The 22,611-nt window shown below is 38.1% G+C and overlaps 1 protein-coding gene across 2 annotated transcripts in view; it reads right to left on the bottom strand.

Annotated features, from left to right (window-relative positions):
- Positions 1–20,483, bottom strand: part of ASAP2 (ArfGAP with SH3 domain, ankyrin repeat and PH domain 2) — a 114,568-nt gene extending 94,085 nt beyond the window's left edge. Inside the window, exon 1 of one of the 2 annotated variants that reach the window (XM_063314352.1) lies at positions 20,330–20,483. In XM_063314352.1, the coding sequence (XP_063170422.1) occupies positions 20,330–20,455 (126 nt within the window). In that variant the 5' untranslated portion in view covers positions 20,456–20,483. The remainder of the gene's footprint in view (positions 1–20,329) is intronic. The other variant, XM_063314343.1, reaches the window with a different exon arrangement.
- Between the last annotated feature and the right edge of the window lie 2,128 nt (positions 20,484–22,611).

The raw sequence follows: 22,611 nt of genomic DNA, 5'->3' as shown, positions 1-22,611 counted from the left end.
GTATATTCTTGCCACCTTTTCTTGATCTCTTCTTCTTCTGTTAGGTCCTTGCCATCTTTGTTTTTGATCATACCCATTTTTGCCTGGAATTTACCTCCAATGTTTCTAATTTTCTGGAAGAGGTCTCTTGTCCTTCCTATTCTATTGTCTTCTTCCACTTCCGCGCATTGCTTGTTTAAAAATAATTCCTTATCTCTTCTGGCTAACCTCTGGAATTTTGCATTTAATTGGGCATATCTCCCCCTATCACTGTTGCCTTTTGCTTTCCTTCTTTCTTGGGCTACTTCTAGTGTCTCAGCAGACAGCCATTTTGCCTTCTTGGTTTTCTCTTTCTTTGGGATGTATTTTGTTGCCGCCTCCTGAACAATGCTGCCAACTTCTGTCCAGAGTTCTTCCGGGACCCTATCTACTAAGTCCAGTCCCTTAAATCTATTCTTCACCTCCACTGCATATTCCTTAGGAATATTAGTGAGCTCATATCTAGCTGATCTGTGGGTCTTCCCTAATCTCTTTAGTCTGATCCTAAATTGTGCAAGAAGAAGTTCGTGATCTGAACTACAGTCAGCTCCAGGCCTTGTTTTTACCGACTGTACAGATGTCCGCCACCTTTGGCTGCAAAGGATGTAATCAATCTGATTTCGGTGTTGTCCATCTGGTGAAGTCCATGTATAAAGCCGTCTCTTAGGTTGTTGGAAGAGAGTGTTTGTTATGCAGAGTGAATTGTCTTGGCAAAATTCTATCAGCCTGTGTCCTGCTTCGTTTTGTTCTCCCAGGCCATACTTACCTGTAATTCGAGGTGTCATTTGACTGCCCACCTTAGCATTCCAGTCTCCTGTGATGAAAATAACATCTCTTTTAGGTGTGTTGTCCAGTAGGTGCTGCAGATCCTCATAGAACTGCTCTACTTCAGCTTCTTCAGCATTTGTGGTTGGGGCGTATATTTGGATCACTGTGATGTTAGATGGCTTGCCCTGAATTCGAATTGAGATCATTCTATCATTTTTTGGGTTGTATCCAAGCACTGCTTTAGCCACTTTACTATTAATTATGAAGGCTACTCCATTTCTTCTGTGGTCCTCTTGTCCGCAGTAGTAGATCTGGTGGTCATTTGATGTGAAGTGGCCCATTCCAGTCCATTTCAGTTCACTGACGCCCAAAATGTCTATCTTTAATCTTGACATCTCACCAATAACCACATCCAATTTGCCTGGCTCATAGATCTTACATTCCAGGTTCCAATGGTGTGTTGATCCTTAGAACATCGGATTCGCCGTTCACCACCAGCACCGTCGGCCGCTAGCCGTCCTTTCGGCTTTGAGCTAGCTGCGTCATCACATCTGGGGCTAGTTGAGCTCATCCTCTGTTCCTCCCCAGTAGCATTTTGACCATCTTCCGACCTGGGGGTCTCATCTTCCGATGGTATACCGACATATCTCTGGTTGTACTGATCCATTTAGTTTTCACGGCAAGAATACTGAGGTGGGTTGCCATTACCTTCCCCAGGGATCGCATTTAGTCTGACCTCTCTGTCATGACCTTCCCGTCTTGGGTGGCCCTTCACGGTTTAGCTCATGGCATCATTGAGGTGCTCAAGCTCCAGCACCACGACAAGGTAACGATCCTTTGCTGAAGTCCCAGGCCATACTTACCTGTAATTCGAGGTGTCATTTGACTGCCCACCTTAGCATTCCAGTCTCCTGTGATGAAAATAACATCTCTTTTAGGTGTGTTGTCCAGTAGGTGCTGCAGATCCTCATAGAACTGCTCTACTTCAGCTTCTTCAGCATTTGTGGTTGGGGCGTATATTTGGATCACTGTGATGTTAGATGGCTTGCCCTGAATTCGAATTGAGATCATTCTATCATTTTTTGGGTTGTATCCAAGCACTGCTTTAGCCACTTTACTATTAATTATGAAGGCTACTCCATTTCTTCTGTGGTCCTCTTGTCCGCAGTAGTAGATCTGGTGGTCATTTGATGTGAAGTGGCCCATTCCAGTCCATTTCAGTTCACTGACGCCCAAAATGTCTATCTTTAATCTTGACATCTCACCAAGAACCACATCCAATTTGCCTGGCTCATAGATCTTACATTCCAGGTTCCAATGGTGTGTTGATCCTTAGAACATCGGATTCGCCGTTCACCACCAGCACCGTCGGCCGCTAGCCGTCCTTTCGGCTTTGAGCTAGCTGCGTCATCACGTCTGGGGCTAGTTGAGCTCATCCTCTGTTCCTCCCCAGTAGCATTTTGACCGTCTTCCGACCTGGGGGTCTCATCTTCCGATGGTATACCGACATATCTCTGGTTGTACTGATCCATTTAGTTTTCACGGCAAGAATACTGAGGTGGGTTGCCATTACCTTCCCCAGGGATCGCATTTAGTCTGACCTCTCTGTCATGACCTTCCCGTCTTGGGTGGCCCTTCACGGTTTAGCTCATGGCATCATTGAGGTGCTCAAGCTCCAGCACCACGACAAGGTAACGATCCTTTGCTGAAGTGTTTTTCCCTTAGGAGGAGGAAAAAAACTAAGTCAATGGTATGACCGAGTCTGAGTCACTATGGACAAGCTCAAAGGAGATTCAGCCACCTGCACGAGTTTATCCCGTTTTCATTGCTTGCATGACCATGGGAGGTACAACCTAAAGAAGCCACAGAGATGGCGTACCTAGAGAGGCTCTGTTTTTATGGGACTCGCTTAGACTTCATCTTCAGCATGGTCACTGAAAGAGACAGCTAGTCGTCAGGTAATTAACATGCCAGTGGAGGACCAGATCTATACATCCATTCTCTACTAACTACCGTGGTGTTAGTTTCTGTGAAACATTTCAAACCAATCTAGAAAATAATCATTAAACTATAGTAAACCAGATAGACTGACACATGCAGGTGTAATAGGTTATTTCTAGCTGCCAATTCAAGTACAACAATACTCCTGTAAGCTGTTCTGGTTAATTAGCCATAATTAGAAGTTACAGTCTCCACAGTAACCTTCCCGTGACAGCTCTGACAAAGATGTTTTAAGTTATAGACTGAACAGCTATTCCAGTGTAAAAACCTTGAATTGAAGTTTTAAAGTAACAAGCATAACGTATAATCCATAAATTGTTCATTCCAGACAAAAAATTTAGGGTACAGTGTTACTTGCCACTAAATTAAATCAGGTGTCTGAACAGATAGGTATTCAATAGACTGTATTGTTATTTTGAGTATGACAAATGCAACCCTAATTTCTATGCTTTCTAGGCTACAGCATTCTTATCTCCACATTCACGACTCTTGTTTTATCTAAAAAAATGTAGCAGTTCATGAGAAAAAAATACCTTCAATCCATAGTCAATTCATAAATTTATAAAGACTAACCAGAATAACAAAACAAGTAGGCAATTTTTTTCCCCCACAGGCAGCCCATCAGCACTTTTTATGTGGTTCCCTCCAGCAGGTGTAGGAAGTATCTTCACATCTTACAGGCGTGGGTGAGAGGTGGGAAGTTTTGAAAGACACAATGAAAGCTTACCTCTGCAGATTCTCCTGACCCCCTCAGGCTAATTAGTTTATTTGCAATTGCAAATATAGAGGCACTGTTGTAAATGCTTCCTGAATTCAAAGGAAGTACAGTTCTTACCAGTAGTGAAAGCTCACCTGCAAGGCAAGTGTTCATTTTCCAGTATCTGAGCAAACCCTGTGTCAGGGATTAGATAAAACAAAAGGCAGCTACAACACAACATACCAGGCTGGGTTATCATGGAGGACTGTTCCAATGCCAGACTGCTGTCAGACAGAACCTTAAATACAAGCAGCTCTCAGCTTCTTTATGAGGCTGAACACAGCTGCAATTGATAAATTCTCACTCCCAGCACCAGCCTGCTCCCAAGTAGCTTTGCCTGTACCAGATAATTCTCTGTGCAGATCAGCATTCTTCTTCCTCCCTGCTTTCTGACTTTGCGCATGGAGATGGCAGTATTCTTGTGGACTAAGTGAATGGGTGATCTGAATCGCAAGGGCTAATAACAACTGGATCTTGATGCCATGTCCTCTTACTAGGAGGAGATAGCATCTCCTAGGGCCTCTCTGTGTCTGATTCCCTTGATCCTCCTTCTCATATGAAGAATGCTCTTCAGCCATGGACTTGACCCTGTTTCCCAGCAATTAGTATTGAAATTCCATATACAAACAAGTATAAATCAGTCATAGCCTGCTACTGACTACACACTGCTCCCTATGTGAGCAAAGTTTTCACAGTAACAGCTCTAAGCATCTAGGACAAATCTGTCAATAGCTTGTCCACATATATTCTTTCTGGTCATCAATCTACAGGCTTCATACTATATTTCACTAATTTCCTGCCCTCTTCCACCAGATAGCAATGACATCTGAAACCTAATACAGTGTAAGATTAAGACATAAAAGTCCAATTCTTCCTTGTTATTCTGAGATTAAGGGCAAGCAAGGTGACCACATTGCTCACCTTAATTACTAAGAGTCTTTATTGCTTCAAAATTTGCAAATGTTCTCACTCTAAGCAAGCAGAAAATAGAAAGTAGTTGGGCAGGGAGTGCCATGTATGTAAAAGGTAAGTTTGTTATTCATTTCTAGGTAATTTTCAAGTCAAGAATATCTTCATTGGTGGCTTTTTAAGGTTTCGTAAGAATTACTTGAACAGTATAAAAAAATTGCAAACCAACTGAAATTTACAAAAACATTGTTTATAATCACTTTAATGGAGGAACCTGACAGAAATGTACTTTATTTCCATGGATTAGCCAAATGGATTTGTAGGGGGAAAGACTTCAAAATGTTCTATTTAATCCGAGAGGTGTCATCTTTAATAAGTATAAAAGTTAATTTTACTTGCAGCATGTCTCAGAATGACAGCAAATCTACAAAAGAAAGGTGGACCTGCTGTACAGCTCTTTAGCCACACAAAAGATTAAGACTGTCTTCTGATTCAGAATGTATGGTCAGGTCAAGAACAACAGAGATAACCCACTAAGTAAGTTATCTGATGGTTTAAACCTCAGATGTTGCTCCTAATTCTAAATCTAACCCAGTAACAGGAAAATATAATTTAACCTTTGTTTTTTTCCCTGCTATTGGTTATATATGGTATTTCATCCATTTTTTTTTCTTGCGAACTAAGTGACCAATTCACAAATCCTTCTCTGACAAGAGTCTTATATTGCTATACTTTATCAATAAGAAAAGGGAAATGCTAGAAAGCTATTGGAGTTGGAAAGCAGCAATTGATTAAGAAAAAAATTCCCCCCAAATATTTGGATTTGGCCCATAAAATGCATTAACATCCAAAGATAAGAAATGTTATTCTAGGCCAATTAATATGTTGTTTTTTAGGTCTCATGCATACAATTATAAAATGATTTATGAAGGAACACTAAAAGATTTCTTTATACCATGATTGACCCAAGCAGCAAGGGCTGACTGGTCTTACCAAAACCTTGCCAGTGTGTTGCAGTGGTTGAGGTGTTGAATTAGAAACTGGGAGACTGTGAGTTGTAGTCCTCACTTAGGACTGAAAGGTGGCTGGGTGACTTTGGGCCAGTCACTCTCTTCGAAAACCTACTGACAGGCTTGGTGTTTTGGGGATAATGAGAAGGAGCATTACAGATGCCACCTTGAACTGTACAAAATAAAAGTGGGATATGAATCTAATGATGACATAAATAGATAAATAAATATTCCTAAAGAAGGCTACAATCTCTTGCTTCCACTGGCAAGAATTTTTCTTACAGAATTATGGTCTAAATTCATACCTTGTGATAAAGTGTTTTAACAATGATGTACTAATTTGCTGTAACCATGATTTACTGAGCAAACCACTCTGGCTTGATTCACACATAACCTGAAATCAGAGGTACAAAATGAATGACTCAGAATCTCTTCTGCAGGGCAAGAATTCATTAGTGAACAGAGTCCAAAAGAATTCAGTCAATTGTGTGTGTTTGTGTTGAGGGGAATGTTTAAGGGGTGAACTGATGCCTTAACCCTGCAACAGATTTAAAACAACTAACTCAGCAAAACTGGGTATATTTGGGGCCCTGGACCCATCCACTTTTGGAGTGTACAAAGCCAAGTGCAATTCTTGAGACAGTAACAGTTGTGCACTCCTGGCCTAAGCCATAAACCATAGTTTATAAACTATAATGGGTAGGTTCATACATTATGCAAAACCAAAATGATGTGTTAGCCCAGTATGTGAACCCAAGATGTGAGTATCTCAAAAAGGACAGTACTGAAACCAAGGCTTTTGATTTTGAAAATTTAACAGAGAAAGCAAGCCTTTTACTCTCTCTAAAACAGCCATACTCCGTTTTTACCGTTTTTGCTTTCCTGAATTAAACCTCTATTTGTATCAAGTTATCACAGACCATTTGACAACAGGACAACATAAATGGATTCTCCATGCCCTTACTATGGCTAAAAGACTGTTACTGCAGCATTGGAAAGATAAATGCATGGCCCATTTATTCACTGGATTGAACACCTGGTTACACTTGCCACATGTGAGAGGATTGCCTACAGACGTAGATTTTGTATGGATAAATACAATGAAATATCAGACTCATTTATACAAAATACAGTAGTTTAGGGAAAGCACAATGGTTATTTAATTGTATTAGAAATAAATATATATATTTGCATCATATTTGCATTAGATAAATGTATATAGAATTGTTAACTGTTTATTGTTGTAATGGTATATTTCATATTTCTATTTTACTTTTTCTACTATACTTTTCTCACTTTTTAAGTACCTGTTACGTTTTTTCATAATCTATGTATCTCCATGTATTTTTTTTTTCTGTTATTATCTAAAAAAAGCAATAAAAATTTAATTTAAGAAAAAGTTATCTCAGACCATACAATCCTCCTGTCTTTCCTGGAGCAGCTGGCAATTACATTAAGAGGAAGAAAAAACCAAACCAAACCAAACCAAAAAGTAAAGTAAAACTACATAGTACGGATGTGCAAGCTGTTCTGTGCTCAAACCATTCCCTATGTGGAACAGCTGCTTTCGAAAGGTCCATGGCCGAACTGAAACATATGTGTTTTGGATTTTGGGGTCTCTGCATGTAATGAAATATGGCTATCTTATTCCGGGCACAGACTGAAATACATTTGTTCTGAGGACAATTAATGGGGGAAGAGAAGGAAAGTCAAGCACGTTGGCAGCTGAGAGGAGAGAAGGGAAGGGATGGCACTGGAAAGATCAGGGGAGTAGAAGTCTGGTCCAGTTGGATGGATTATGTCAGACTGGAAGGGTGCTGACACCATCACAGAAAGGAACAGTTGCACAGGCTAGTATGATGGCAGCTGCTGAAGAGAGGGAGGAAAGAGAAAGTGCTGGGAAGAACAGGGTGGAGGCAAGCGGGCTGCTGGGACATTGGTGGCTGAGGGAAGGGAAGGCCTTGGTGATGGACTTTTTAAAGGTTAATAAAAGAACTCCAAGCAGCTAACAGCAATCTTGCAGAGTAGAAGCATGACCCAAAAAGGGAACTTGCACATTAAGCTTAATTACACTCAGAAATAAATTCAGTCTTCACACTGTAGTTAGATGAAGAAAAATAGAGATAGCTTACTTTTATTCAGTAGATCTGGATACAAGTAGATTCATAGTAGAAAGCACTTAATCATCACTGATCCTTTGTAGACACTTTCTATGTGGAATAGAAAGGGCGAGGAGCTGCATTCTGCAGCCCCTCTGCTTGCATGTCTGCCCACGAGGGTAATGGAGATTGTTAATCCCCAAGCCCAAGAAGGAGGAGGAAGAGGAAGTCAGGTGACCCACATGACATCCCACAAGCACAACAGAGATGCGATTTGCTAGAGCGACCCCCTTATTCTTATGAGACAATGCTGAGTTGATCCTGATAATTCCAACACTTGGGGCTATCATGGGGGAGGTGGGCCAGTGGGATCACTGCATTGGGAGCTGCTGAAGGGAGAGAACAGGCAATGAGCACCACTTTTCCCTACCCACTCTGTAAATCACTCTGGGTTCCCTCTTAATTTTGTTTCAGAATTTCTGGTTTTGTTTCTGCCAAACTCCAGCTGATCTGAAATGGTTTGGCAGAACTTCTAGAGCACAGTGGTTTGTTCCAAAGTTCAAAACAAAAGATATTTTCTGTTTCATGTACACCCTTGCCACACAGAACAGCAAATCAGGTCATTGGCTTATCTACAGTCTACACCAGTGTTTCTCAACCTTGGGAACTTTAAGATGTGTGGACTTCAATTCCCAGAATTCTGGGAGTTGAAGTCCACACATCTTAAAGTTCCCAAGGTTAAGAAACACTGGTCTACACTGAATGGCAACAGCTTTACAAGTATTCAGTTGAGGAACTTCCCAGCCTGACAACCAGGAACTGAACTTAAGGTGTTTTGAAAGTTAAGTATGTGCTTTAAACACTGAGCTAAGATGGTATTCGGCAGCTGAGAATGATGGCAGCAGATGATGTTAGATAAAGTAATTTGTAAAAGGACTGAAATTTTAACAGACTGCGATCAAAAATTATTTGATGGATTATTTGACAGGTCTCTTTAATAAAATCTGAGCATTATTCTCTTTTCTGGTTGCCCTATCAATAGCTGTCCTGTATCGTAAAGCAACATTTCTGAGAACATTTCTTCAATTTTGAGAAAATCGTATTTTTATAAAGCAATTTCATAATAACTTGGGGAGTATTTGGAACTGTTATTGTATTGTTGCAGGAAGTCCATTGTACTGAATATAATTTTCAATGTTAATTATCATCATCATCATACATACATACCTAGAAACCCATAATGCTATTCTCTTTGAGGTAAGCAACATTATACAAAACACAGAAAGGGAGTAAGAACTAATAAATAATAATAAAGCCAAATAAATTAAAAACATGAGTTAAAAAACTGAAGGAAATATTTCATAAATCTAGTTTACAGTAACACTATTTATCATACCTCTCCATAATTTTTAGGTCATCCTTGCTTCCACGACATCCATACATGGATTCATACACCGACTTTTGTTTTTTAAATTTTTCACCTCTCTTTTTCTGTGGTTCTAATCAACTCCATCCAGCCATGACTTTCTCAGTCTTGCCATTTCTTTCAACTTACTCATTCCTTTTGCCTTCACATATTTGCTTTGCAATTCAATTATTTATTCTCTCTATATGACCAAAACACCTTGTATACTTCTTTCATTCTAGTCACTCCCTTCTGTATTCAATCTACATTCATCCTTGACCTTATTTCTTCTTATTTATCACAGACATTTCTTAAGTAATATATTCTTACTGCATTCAACTTTTATGCTTTTTCTGTCATACTCAACTCTTACTTCCATATAAAAAGTTGGCAGAAGCACACTCTTATATTTAGCCATTTTTGTTTCTTTCAACCTATAGTCATTCCTGACAACAGACCACATATTACTCCTGCCCTTTTCACCAGTATTTACACGTCATAAAATTTCTCTATTTTCCCATCTTTAGTAAATTTCTACTATGATACTCAAATTCATTTACTAGAACATTTTATTGTTCTAGGTTTTTTTGCTGTTAAATACTTTCCCTGAAAAACACAACTACCTTGATCTTTGACACATTAGTTTTCAGATCCATATCCCTTGTTGCATCATACAATCAATTTAACATTAGCTGCAAATCATTCACATTGCCAACTAGCATACCTCTAATACCACCACAAGTATTCTTTATGTATATATCCATAAATACTTATCTTCCTGCCATTCGCCAAGCACTCCATTTATTTTCATACATGCTTAACTTTCATCATGTACCACTCTTACTACATGCAGCAACCAACCAACAATATACATAGTGAAGTTGAAGCAAAATGTTCCATAATACAAGCCTATTCACATTAACATGTATTTTATCTAAATCAATAAAATATAATACAGTTTTCCACATTCCTGTATTCCTCAATGACCTGAAAATCTAGCCAGTACACTTTCTGCCTGGTATAAAGCAGCACTGCACTTCCCAAATTTGATTACTGTCATATCTCATACCTTTTCAGTCAGAATTCTGCCATGAGCTTTCTCAGAAACAGCTAATGAACTAACCCCCCCCTACAATTTTTGCATTCACTCTTGCTTCCTTGCCCTTTGTACAGGGAAACAACAATGGCATGGCATTCTTCCAACTGTCAGATATACTCATCACAGAAACATTAAATATGACATACAGGCATTCCATAAGTAAACCACATCCACATATTCACATTTCTCCTGTAACACTATGCACACTTGTGGCCTTATCATTTTTCAATATTCTCATAGCATTTATGACTTTCATCAAATAACATAGCATTTGTTTCTATTCCACTCTTCAAAATATCACTATAATTCCCATATAAATCTCTAAAATATTAATCCCACTACTTCCTCACTTCAGTTTCATCCAAAGTAATTTCATCACTTATTTTTAATGCCATTTACTCTGTTGGAGGTTCTTTGTTTAGCCCTCTCCACCTACTTCAAAAACAGTGTTTTATTTCTATCAAAATCACAACACATTTTCTCTGCCTTTTTAAATCTTAGCTGTTCCTTGCTCTCTTGGACTACATTCTTTGCAACCATCTTTTTCCCTTTATTCACATCATACACTTTATACAATATTTTTCTCTCAATCTCGTTTTTTTCATCACTCTCATATCTGCATTTTTTTTTCATCTATAGTCTTTTCACTCTGTTCCAAGCAGCTTTCACATCCTCTTTCCTTATGGCCACTTTCCATTCATTCTGTTGGAAAATTAATCTAGCTATTGTCTACTTACACACTTTTTCATACAGGACTCACACTTTCTCTTGCTGTACTTTCACTCTAGTTTTATCCACTTCATTGCTTTTTTTTCCATCAATTTTTTTCTCAAGATCTACTCTTGACACTACAAAAAAACCCGTCTGTACCACATTCAGCAACTTGAATCATCTGTTTTATTTTTTATTTATTTAGAAGATTTATATAGCTCCCCCCAAATCGCATAATGGTGACTCAAGGTGGTATATATCAAATAAAAACCAAACAAAAAACAATAAATACAGGTAACCATAATAAATAAAATAAACCAAAATCCACAACAACATATAAAACAACATATTCCTGGAGTCAACCAGACATGCACTGCCAGAAGATGGGCTCATCTATTGTCCTGGCCCATACCTGGGGTAAAGCAGGATTTCAATGCTTTCTAGAAGGCTAACCAGTTTATGCTTTTATCCTCTCAATCTTTCATCATAGACAAGCAAATCAATCATGCTTTTAGATTTATATTCATTTCTTTGCTATGAATAAACCAAGTATTTGAAACAGATTTTTTTTAAGCAGATGTTCACCAGTCACTATTCTCATTCATTCTTGGATTTCTGATTGGCTCAATCACTTTTTCTGAACTTTCCTATTATTTCACATTACAGAGCATTTTCCCCCTGGATTGCATTCCCCTAGAATTCATCACTGTTTCTTGCATTATCACTATTCACTGGAGTGTAATATGCTAATATCACTAACCTGTGGACTTCTATTTTTTCCTTTTTTAATAGTTTTTATTAAAGAAGTTTTCAACAGATTAAAACAGTAGAAATTTTGAACTGAAGAGATGAATAGGGAAAAATATTAAAAATGTGAAAAAGAAATCAAAAAGAGAAAAAAGCAAAAAGCAAAGAAGTGGCTTCTCATTTTCTTAACAGCAGTTATAAATACATTTATATTTTACCGTCTGTCTCTAAGGTTACAGTACATCGTAATTTCCTCCTCTCCATAATCTACCCTTTTAAATCATCAAATCCATAAATCACTAGTTCGTTTTTTTAAATTTTTCAGCAAAACTCCATAAGGGGTTTCCAGTCGCTAATAAACATAGCAGTTGATCTTTCTCTGAGCAAACAAGTTAAATTCGCCATCTCTGCTAGTTCTGTCATCTTCACTAACCATTCCTCCACTGTGGGTATTTCAGAGTCTTTCCATTTTTGTGCATATAGTAGTCTCGCAAGGGTGAATTAACCTGTGGATTTCTATTCTCATACACAAAACCTGTATGATACTAATTCATATTTCTGATATACATTCTGATAGACCTCTATCACTAAGATCTATTACATCCTTCCCCTATCTACTAGTTTGACAGACATCCAGCATACTGTTATTTCGTTCATTAAGTCATATTCTTTTCAATTTACTTCTCTTACATTCCAAGTAGCAATCTTCTATATGACATACACATGACCTCCACTTGCCATCACAGCTCTGGTCAGCTGAGGCTTTCATATACAGTAATGCTTTTTACTAATATGGAAATAAATTTATCTTGTTGCAAAGGAGAGATGAACTAAACATTTTTCTACTGAACAATTATCTTCCATTACTAAAGTGGTCAATCCTGTACAAATTAAGAGGGGTTTGAAAACTAATTGGGGTTACCTTTTGTGTACCATGAATCTTCAGTTCATGGAACAAAATTATATCAAATAACTGTTTGGAAGTATTCTATACTGCAGTTCAGGGAGGAGAACCAAAAGAGTGATGTACACATTGTAATGACATTTTCAGTTTTCTGCTTTTGGTCAAATAATAATCCTGTCTGACTGATAGGGATTAAAATGATTAGTGAATGTATGCTGTTTCCTAAATGAGTTTCTTCAAAATAGATTTCACTAGAGCTATTAAAAAAAAAAATCCCCCTAAGCAACCAACAGTTTTCATGGAAAATGAATCACAGCAAATAACATATAATAAAGTTCACTTTGCTTTCATGCTCCGATAGCCTATGTTCTAATTTGGGGGGGGGGTCGCTATAAGGCCAGATGTGAACACAGAAGATGCAGCTGTAAGAATTGACATTAAAGAAACACAATTGCATAGAAGAAGACTTGTAACATTTGAACAAATGCACTGGGTATCACTAAAAAATGTTAGCAAAACATTTTGTTATTCATTCATTAAAAATTGTACCCTAACCCTTCTAAAATACCAATGAATACACTTTCAGCTATAATGCTATATTACATATCTCTAATCCATCTTGTAAGTTAGAGATTTCCCAAGTCAATTCCTACTCACAGCTTATTAATTTTTAATACAGCTTTCTAGCCAAATAAATGAACTCTGCTGTTTAATAATGACATCGTATCAAATAAGTAGATGCAAACCCTATCTACCTTGCCTTGCTGTTATTAACAGCATCCTACCAAATCACTTCAGATTAGACAATGAGTCAGTGACAGAACACGTGGCTCCACTAGCAATGAGTTTTGTTACCACATTCATTTTGGGCAGTTTGCAATGATGCATAGGCCACAATCAGCTGAAGGGCGCTATCACTATTTATTTTTATTTTTTTTGCTCTACAGGAGTTAATTCCTTAACAAAAACACAGGGAGGGATTATACTTCTGCAAACCAAAGCAACTGGCGAAGACAGACAGACTACTTTCATATGTAACACTAGCTAGGATTTTTAAACTACAATTTGTTGAACAAGATATCACAGCCTGGTTTGGACATGCTACACTATCAGTTGACTGGTTGGTTTGGCATGTGTGGACCATTCACAGTAACAGAAGTGGGTTGTAAACCTACAGAAATAGCTTCGTTTTCAAACTGAAGTGGGCTGTGGAGGAAAAGCTTTTTTAATGTAAAAACAGCATCTTGATCACCCATCTGTTTCGGAAAACTATCAATATACTAAAAATATTTATGAATATGGCAGTTGTGTTTAAAGTCAGCATAAAAATGACTTTTGAATATAATCTACCATAGTTTATTACGAACAGACATATTACTATGTCAAGCCATAGCTGAAACTGCAAACCTGCCATATATACTACTACTATAAACTGTACTCTAAATTGTTCCTGTTACCCTTGTCATTAGACAGCATGTTATACCACTGCAACATACCATTCCTAGCAATTAAAATAGCTAACACTTTTATACTTGCCCAAAGTTACTATAACCAATCCTGAAGAACTTGTACCAACAGAAAACAATCCTGAACTCGCATACAACACCATATTGCAACCTTTTAAGAAAGAAAAAGTATTAGAAGCAAATCCTTATGTACAATTTCTGTTCTATGACACTAGCCTGGTTTATGCCCCATTCTAAACCAGTTTGTTTAAGCTAAGGTTTACTAAGGAATCTCAAGAACCATCTGGAGAAATCTGGAGTATGTAAGGGCTGCAGGAGGGAAGAAGAACGGACTATCTTGTTATAGGAGTAGAAGTCCACTAATGATAGTGGCAACTATGTCATCCATCAAAAATCATGAGGCTAGATTCTTCTTGGCTGAAAAAAAATCAAGTCTTGCTATTTTAGGATTTGCCTCAGGCAAAAGAGATTATTGCATTTCTCTCTTTTCTACAACTGCTAATACTATTTGGAAGCAATACCACAGTTTCTCAAATTTTAATAGAACACTGCACTGTTGCACTGTTGACCTTTTAATATGCTAAATATAAATACTAATATCCCTTCAATCATCACCATTAACAGAAAGTCCAATCAACACTAGCTTAAGAATTTTCACATTATTTCTCTTTTTCCCATAACTGCTCACAGAAGTCATAAACGTACATTAAGATAGTTTCTACTTTCCCTACCATGGTACCCTCCAAATGTGTTATACTACAGCCAACGTTGGCGTTAGGGATATTCGGAGTTATGGTACATAGCAGATTAAGGGAGTTAATAGTCCTAGAGACTACCAAATTGGGGAGGGATTACATAATTATTTCCACAAATGGGATGGGCAGGATACATTTCTCCTGAGAGGAAGTAAGAATAAAATATTAATATATACAATTTCAGGAGTATATTTAAGAAAAAAACCAAAAGATGATGAAATATTCATAACTTTCAAAGATAGCATGCAGTTATATATTTATACTTATTCTGTAACTATTTCTATTTGGTTTAAAGTCAAATATTTTTCTTCTGAACTGTGTAATTCTGTACATATAGTTTAAAAGTTTGACAAAGATGAAAAATGTCATTACTTTTATGGAAACTGATCACAATTATTATGGATTTTTGTAAACAGTAGCTGTTGCTACCAACAGATTTTTACTTAAGATTATACAGCTATATTTAAGAATCTAGGTGAAATTTTAATATAAGAAAATACAATAAGGGAAAAGGTGATAGAATACTGCAAAACATTTAAAACTTCAGATCTTAATTGCAGAGATGTTTTTTATACAATTAAAAGAAATATCCATTTAAAGACATCTCTCTCCCCAACCAGACACAAATATTTAAAGTATTTCATTTGAAATGTAAGATTATTTTATTTGACATGGCCCCACTTGGTGTCTGGAAGAATACTATCCTATTCCTGAGGTCACTTTCTGGCCTGATTTTGAGATGATCCTTCAAAAATAAGAGTTGTGTTCATCTATTTATTTACTGGTGCTCATTTGCTATTCCAATCCAGCAGGACTCAAATTAATTAGATTCTACAAGTTTTTTCTACTCATACTTCAAGATAGCAGTTAACCATTTAATATCCATCACTTTTTTTAAAAAATGACTAAATTCAGATTTCCCACTGCCCACCACACATATAACTAAGGGGAAAATATTCCAATAAACCAACTCTACTCCTTTATCACATTTGTATCACATTTGCAAACATCCCAACACACAAAATTCAGAAATCGTATCCGTAAAATAGTGCTGCAGATTAAACAGAGTTAAGCAGTGCTACAACCATTTCTCTCTGTCTGGGTAACTTGATCAACAGGTTTTTCTTTTACATGCAGCATAATCTGATCACTCTATCTAGGATCAGAAGGGAATCTCCTCTAGGACAAATGCGTTCTTACCTATTGCAAATATGCTCTAATGGTTTGGGTTTGATTTACTAACTTTATTATCTGAAATAGAGAAAACTCAGGTTTTTCCTGTACTTTGTACAACATACTTTTCATAATTGAGACAATGAAAAATGTTTCATAAAGAATTTTTCTTTTTTGGTTTAACAAACTACACTATGTAGCATTTCTGCTCACCAAGCAAGTGTAGTTATTCCATAAATATATTTAAGAAATTGTTCATTTTTTAGTTAGAGCAAGTTGTAAAAGAATTATTTAACGCAATTTTAGAGCTGTTTCAAATTTGAAAAAGATATTATGAGCTCAAAATGGGGCTATTTTGAACTCAAAAAACTCCCAGAATCCTTGAAGCACTCTACAAACATGAAACAACCATTTTGTACTTGAACCAGAATGCTTTATACTCAAAACATTTATAATTCAAAGCATTTTGCATACCTCTTCTCCAGAACATGTTCAAAATTTAGTAAATTCAATAAAATGATTATCCATCAACTTATATGAAAATTAATATTACTATCTATTACAGCAACAGGTTTTTACTCATTTTTATTGATTTTTATTGTATTCATCTAATTTATATGGCCGTCCTTTGCATGTTTTTATAATACTAAAATGTAAAATCTGTACAAAATTTTTTAGTCCAATTATTTCTCTGTAAGCACACCATAATAGTTGGATAAGTCAGAATGACTGCTGAAGCAATTTTAGAAAGGAAACAAAACTGAAGTCATAATATTCTCAAATCATTAACACTGAAGCAATCAAAATAGGAGATCCAATTCCCTTCAATACAGTTCATCGGTGTTCAGTACAGTATAAGAAATCTTTGGTATCAATGCATTGAATATTCCTTCGAACTAATCACACTTGTGAAAAATAGACCTTCAGTCTTCAGACATATTACCTAAAGTTTCTATTATTTCAGTGACTCATCATATGCTGTAGCCTAATTACTATTTTACTTGGAGCTAGTAGTCTGGCTGGCAAGTCCTTGTTGTGTACATGCATATCACAATACACAAACAAACATGCAGAATCAGGTACAGGTAACTCTTATTAGGCTAATATTTCCTTTTTGCAATTGGAAGAAGGACAGCCATTTCTGATGACATCTTCACAGACTTTATTTAAAGAGGATTAGCACTGTAAATGCTGCAAATGGTAATTTTCATCCTAGAAAGACCTGGGAGGGGGGAGGAACCATAATCCACTTTTAAAACAATAGCAATGTAGATACTTGATTCAGAATGTAAATACATTCAATTTAATGAAGCCATTTCAGAACTCCTGTACAATTAGTTCAGAACAGCTGGTTTTCATAGTAAATAAATTAATACTAGCAGATAAACAGAGATACTAAAATCCCAATTTATGAAATTAGCATACTCTGAATAATTTTTAGTGAGCAATTCTTAGCATATTACTGAAATATTGATAGTATTATCCTCCATTATTATGACAGAGATGATCTGCAATGTATAACAATTAACTATTTTTCTCTATCCAGTATCCAAAGTCTGGAGAAGGTCTGAGATAAGGAACTCTGGCCCTGCTTTGAAATCTATTTCAACCCTATATATGACCTGTAAGAAACAGCTGATAGATTAAGAATCATGTATATCTCAGTATTTATTTTTGCTTGCTTGCTTGCTTGTTTAAATAGTCAGATTTCCCAGTTAAAACTGCAGTTTTTAGCATTTTTTAAGCAGTCATAGCCATACTAAGCATTCACATCTACCCCACCAGAACTGTGAATGACGCTAATGCACAAATCAGGATGTACTGGTGTCTGACTCATGAGATTAAAAAAAGAAATCCCATGATTGAAGTGGCAATTCAAATGTATTTCTTCTCTGCCTCTTAACGTTTTCATCCTTTATTAAGCCATGAAGAAGCTATTGCTAGTAAGGGTGTGAAAGTTAATATAATTAAGAGTCCCCATAAGCATCATTTCTGTATTTCCAGTTTTAGACAGTATTCTAGAACATGAACCTTAAATTTTGATAGTATACACAGGAGCATTTAGCAGAAATATAACTTGTGTGTGACAGAATGACAGGCAGATAAGATTTCTAAAAAATAAGCATAAATGCTATAAACTTTTAAAAATAAAGTATTGTTCTGTGAAAAGCTCAAAATACAGGAAATTTTAGTGAACAGCATAAGAGTTATTTATGGAATTGATAAATGAAAGATTCTGTCATAAGTATAAAAGATTGTTTAAAAATTATCTTTGGATGTCCTCCAACACCTTCAATGCTCACCAGAAACTTCCATGGATTCAGAAGAAACTGAATGCTTGTTTACATAAGCTTAAGCAGGAATGAACTACAGAGCATGTTGGCTACTCCAAATATTTTCTCCATCATATATCTATTCACCTTCAATCAGTCAACCTGAGAGAAAGAGGTAATGGATATCTGCAAGGGGAGGGGACTTTCAAATACTATGTTGCTAACTCTTGCTTCACAGCCCAATCCTATGCATGTCTACTTAAAAACAACTTTCACTGTATTCCACTGTATTCCATACAGATTTACTTAAAAGCAAGTTCCACTGTGTTTAACTGCAGCCTCAGAGACTGAAAGCTCATACTAAATTTTAAATGGTAGAGGCAAAACTTTTCCTACAGACTGCTTTGTATTTCTTAAGATCTTAACAACATGCACACTGAAAAAAGTTGAACTAATTAGGGTGAGTAGCTGAAGAGGTAATTTGTGGGGACAGGAGAATTACTTCAATGGCAAAACAGTAATTCTTCAAATATCATATGGACAAACTAGTTTGTTTTAAAGTGGCAGGCACAACCATCTGAGCCCATCATAACAAAGCAGGATAAATGACACATCAATTTACAATATAATGAACACTGATGAAGCAAGCCTGGAGTGACCAGTATGCAGTTTAAAAATGCAAAATAACTTCATACTTTATATATGACAATGGGATGCAACTGAACATTTGGATAAGTTTCAAAATTCATAGGGGGAGGGGGTAGTATTGTGTTAATCCAAGCAGTCAGGGAAAAACTTGCAATCTGCATATAATGTTGAAAATAATATCAGATATTATTTTTTTAAAATCCTGACAAAGACACACAAAAGAATTCCCAACTGAAATTTAAGATTTTCTACACTGTAACAAAGCAGATGCACTTTTTGTGAGGGCTGGTGCAAACAAAAGCAGAATTCTAAATCAAATGCCTTTGCCTTAAAAACACTATGCATGCAATATCTACAGTACCTTTCTTTTGTCTGAAGAGAAGACTTAAAACCAAGAGCCATGGTCTCCCAACTTACTAAGAGGGGAAGGGTGTAGATTTTGTGGTGTCTGCAAAAGAGAAGCCTCAAAGAACAGTTGCTGCTTTGGTAAAAATAAGCCCCAAAGCTGGTGTTAGTGGTCAGGGACTCAGGCCCTTTGTTTTAGAAATAGATGCATTTCAATTCGGAAAGGAAGGATGCCACTCAAAGATAATAGGGCTTAACAATAGAGGAATGAAACTTACAGGATGGAACATAGATACAGCACCCCCAGTCTGGAAACACTTACTTTATTACATCTTTTGGACCTCTTATCCTCCACTGGGAGTCAGTATCAGGACACAGCTTTATGCAGTACATGTTTGCTCAAAAATAAGCCCCATTCGATTCAGTGGGGCTTCCTCCCAAAAGAATGAGACACAGGATGGCAGCTCTAAGAGCCCCTCATTGCAAAAAGTATATTCTGCTGCACAACTCCTAAATCTCACAATGGTGGTACTCTATCCAGAACACAAGAACGATACTGAAGAAAGGAAAGTAACTACTCTAGGGACTAGTTATCTCGTCAGCGGCTCTTCTCGCCCCCTCCCGCGAAAAAGCTGCAATCTATTAGGAATAGTTAAGGTGCCTCCGACAGCTTTGTGGTCCGAAAATGTACCCCACTTGTTAGAGAAGGCAGGTTGAAATGGTTGGTAAAAGATGTGCAAATACAGGTGGTTCCACACCGCCCACTCCCTGAAAGGCCGAGGGAAGCCCAGCCATTGTGGCAGAAGTCTATCGGCAGTAGTGGGAGCATCGTGATTTGTAAGACCGAGACGAATTTTGCCGATGGGAAAGAAGCGCCAAAGCGAGGGATTCCGTACCACAAACAAAAAATAAAAAGGCGGGCAAAAGGGGAGCAGGAGAAATCCGCGCGAAGCTTCTTCCAAGCCAGGCACAACCCCCAAGGCTTCCAGGGGGCTGAGCTGGGCACGAAGCCCCCTTTGTGCCAAAAAGACGCAGGTCTGAGGAGAAGGAAGGGAAGGGAGGGAGCCCGGGCATGGCTGGAGGCTCTGCTCCTCCATCTTCCAGCCAGCCTCCCCACAGACCGACCCACACACAAGCCTGAAGCTGCCTCGGGTGGCGAAAGGCGGGCGGGCAAGCCGCCTTTTGCAGGCCAGGCGGAGGGGCAGGGCTGGGCGCTGCCTCCTCTCGCTACTCCCGCTCACCTCCTCGATGGCCGCCACGGTGTTCCGACACTGTACCATCCGGGTGGTGAAGTTGGAGGCGGTGGGCGACTTGTAATCCTCATTGGTCTCGGACACGAATTCCGACACGGAGATCTGGTCCGGCATGGCGGGGAGGGAGGGAAGGAAGGAAGGAAAGGGAAGAGTAAGGAGAGCGGCGGGGAGGGCGGCTCCAGGAGAGGAGGGGACGGGGAAAAGGGGTTGGAAAGCGAGCGAGCGAGAGGCAGGCAGGCAGGCGGGGAGTCTCCCCGCCTTACATCGTTCAACAACCCGCGGCTGCTGCAGGGCTTTCTCCTTGCAAGCTAAGCAGCTAGGGTATTATTGTGACACACGCAGATACACACAGGCAGGCACCAACACACACACACACACACGGAAATGCCCTAGTTTTGGGGAGGAAAGGGAGAGAGAATGGGCCACACCGCCCTGCTTTCCAATCACGCACACGCGGGCGGGGGCGGGTGGCAAGCCAAACCAAACCTCCTCCCACTACCACGCACTGGGGGAGAACCCAACGCAGTGCCCGCCCCTCTGAAGGCCAGAGGAGGCGGGCACCCTGCTCGGAATCCGGCGGGGTGGTGGAGAGCCCCGTGCAGATGATCGGCCAAGGGGAGGCGAAAATTGGGGAAGGGTATGCGGGCTCCCGAGCCCTGGTATTCTGGTAATGCGAAGGCATGGCTCTCGCCCGGGTCATTTTCAAAACAGTCTTGTAAGGTAGGGAAGGCTGGAAGGGAGTGCCCTTAGAGATCACTCTCCATCTGGATAGCTAAACTGGGGTGAGGGGGGTTCACCTGAACCTCAGTCCAAGCAGGTGCTCCCCAATGATTTTGCAGATAGTAGGACATACTCCTTTGTAAGTGTGATTTGTGGCTGGAACTTGCTTCCTGACCCTTGAGGGTGGGCTGGTGTATGTACGTTCAGGTTTCTTGGATGTGTGGGTTTTGAACCTTTACTGAAACAACACCCCGTCTAATTTTTCTGAGGTGTCAATTCACACAGCCCTGAACCACAAACTACAGCAGTCAATCACAGCGTTTTGTGTGAATCCGGTCTGTATGATTAATAGCGTAGTGTGTCATTGGGTTAATTTCCAAACTGGGTGTGTTGTGTGAACACAGCCAGTTGCTAATCCTCAAGTACAAATAAGTTGAATTATGTACCTAAGTGTGAATAATTCTGTAAATGTCACCTTATATTTTGCTGTAGTTTTGAAAATGCGAATAAACAACCCTATGAAAATAATGTTGATGAAAGAGTGAAAGTATCAGAAAAAAGACTGTTTGAAATGATGTACTAAATATATTGAAATTATATTTGTAATAATTTATTCACCCATGCAATTTAATCATTTTATTTATTTTTTATTTTTTTATCAAACTTTATCACCACCCATCTCCCCCACAAGTTTACAACAAAAATTAACATTCAGAACAATTACAAATACAATAAATACAATGAAAATAGAAACATAATAGAAATATATTATCATCCTTTGATATTGCCATCAATAAATGATGAATAAGATATTTAAGTGAAAAAATATTTTGTAATACTGTATTGGTAAGCAGCCAGTTTGGCAGAAGACATCTACCTTGTTTCCCCATCAATCTCTGAAGTAAAACATACTTCATCCATGGGTAAAGGTGTATAATCCTTTAGATCTGGGACCAGGGATATGTTAGAAGGTACGCTCCAAAAAGTGCTTGGAGCTGGACAAACCCTGTATTGATTTGGTTTAATTAAAACTAAAGTAACAAAAAGTAGTTAATATGATTACTCCCAATGTATTTAATAAGGTTTTCCTTCTGTCACTCAAAACATTGCTGTTCAATAATAGTATTTGCAGGGAGGGTGAAGGTGGCAGCAGAATCTAACACCATGGGACCATTGATTCAGTAGAAGAACGCTCATGTGGCAGCATCTCCCAAAGAATTAGCAAGGCAAGTATAATTTTTCTTTGAAAGGTAGGAAGGGATCTTATATTGGTTGGGTTTTCTTGACACGCTGCCATAAAATAGTTAACTGCCTTCTAGCCCATCGTATTACAGACTCACTGTGGATAGTTTATATGGTTTAGCCTTCTCTGTATCATGCCTCCTTTGTGCAGTTTCCCAATTTCATTTCTATCTTTCTGATACCAAAGAGATTTGTATTTATTGGGCTTTTAAATGATTTTATTGCATTGTTCTTTATTATTATATTATTTTATTTTTTATAATTATTTCATTTCATTATTATAATTTATTTTTGAATGTTACTACGTT

This window comes from Candoia aspera, chromosome 1, assembly GCF_035149785.1.
Source record: "Candoia aspera isolate rCanAsp1 chromosome 1, rCanAsp1.hap2, whole genome shotgun sequence".
NCBI classification, from domain to species: Eukaryota; Metazoa; Chordata; class Lepidosauria; order Squamata; family Boidae; genus Candoia; species Candoia aspera.
This window is presented reverse-complemented; position numbering and strand designations above follow the sequence as displayed.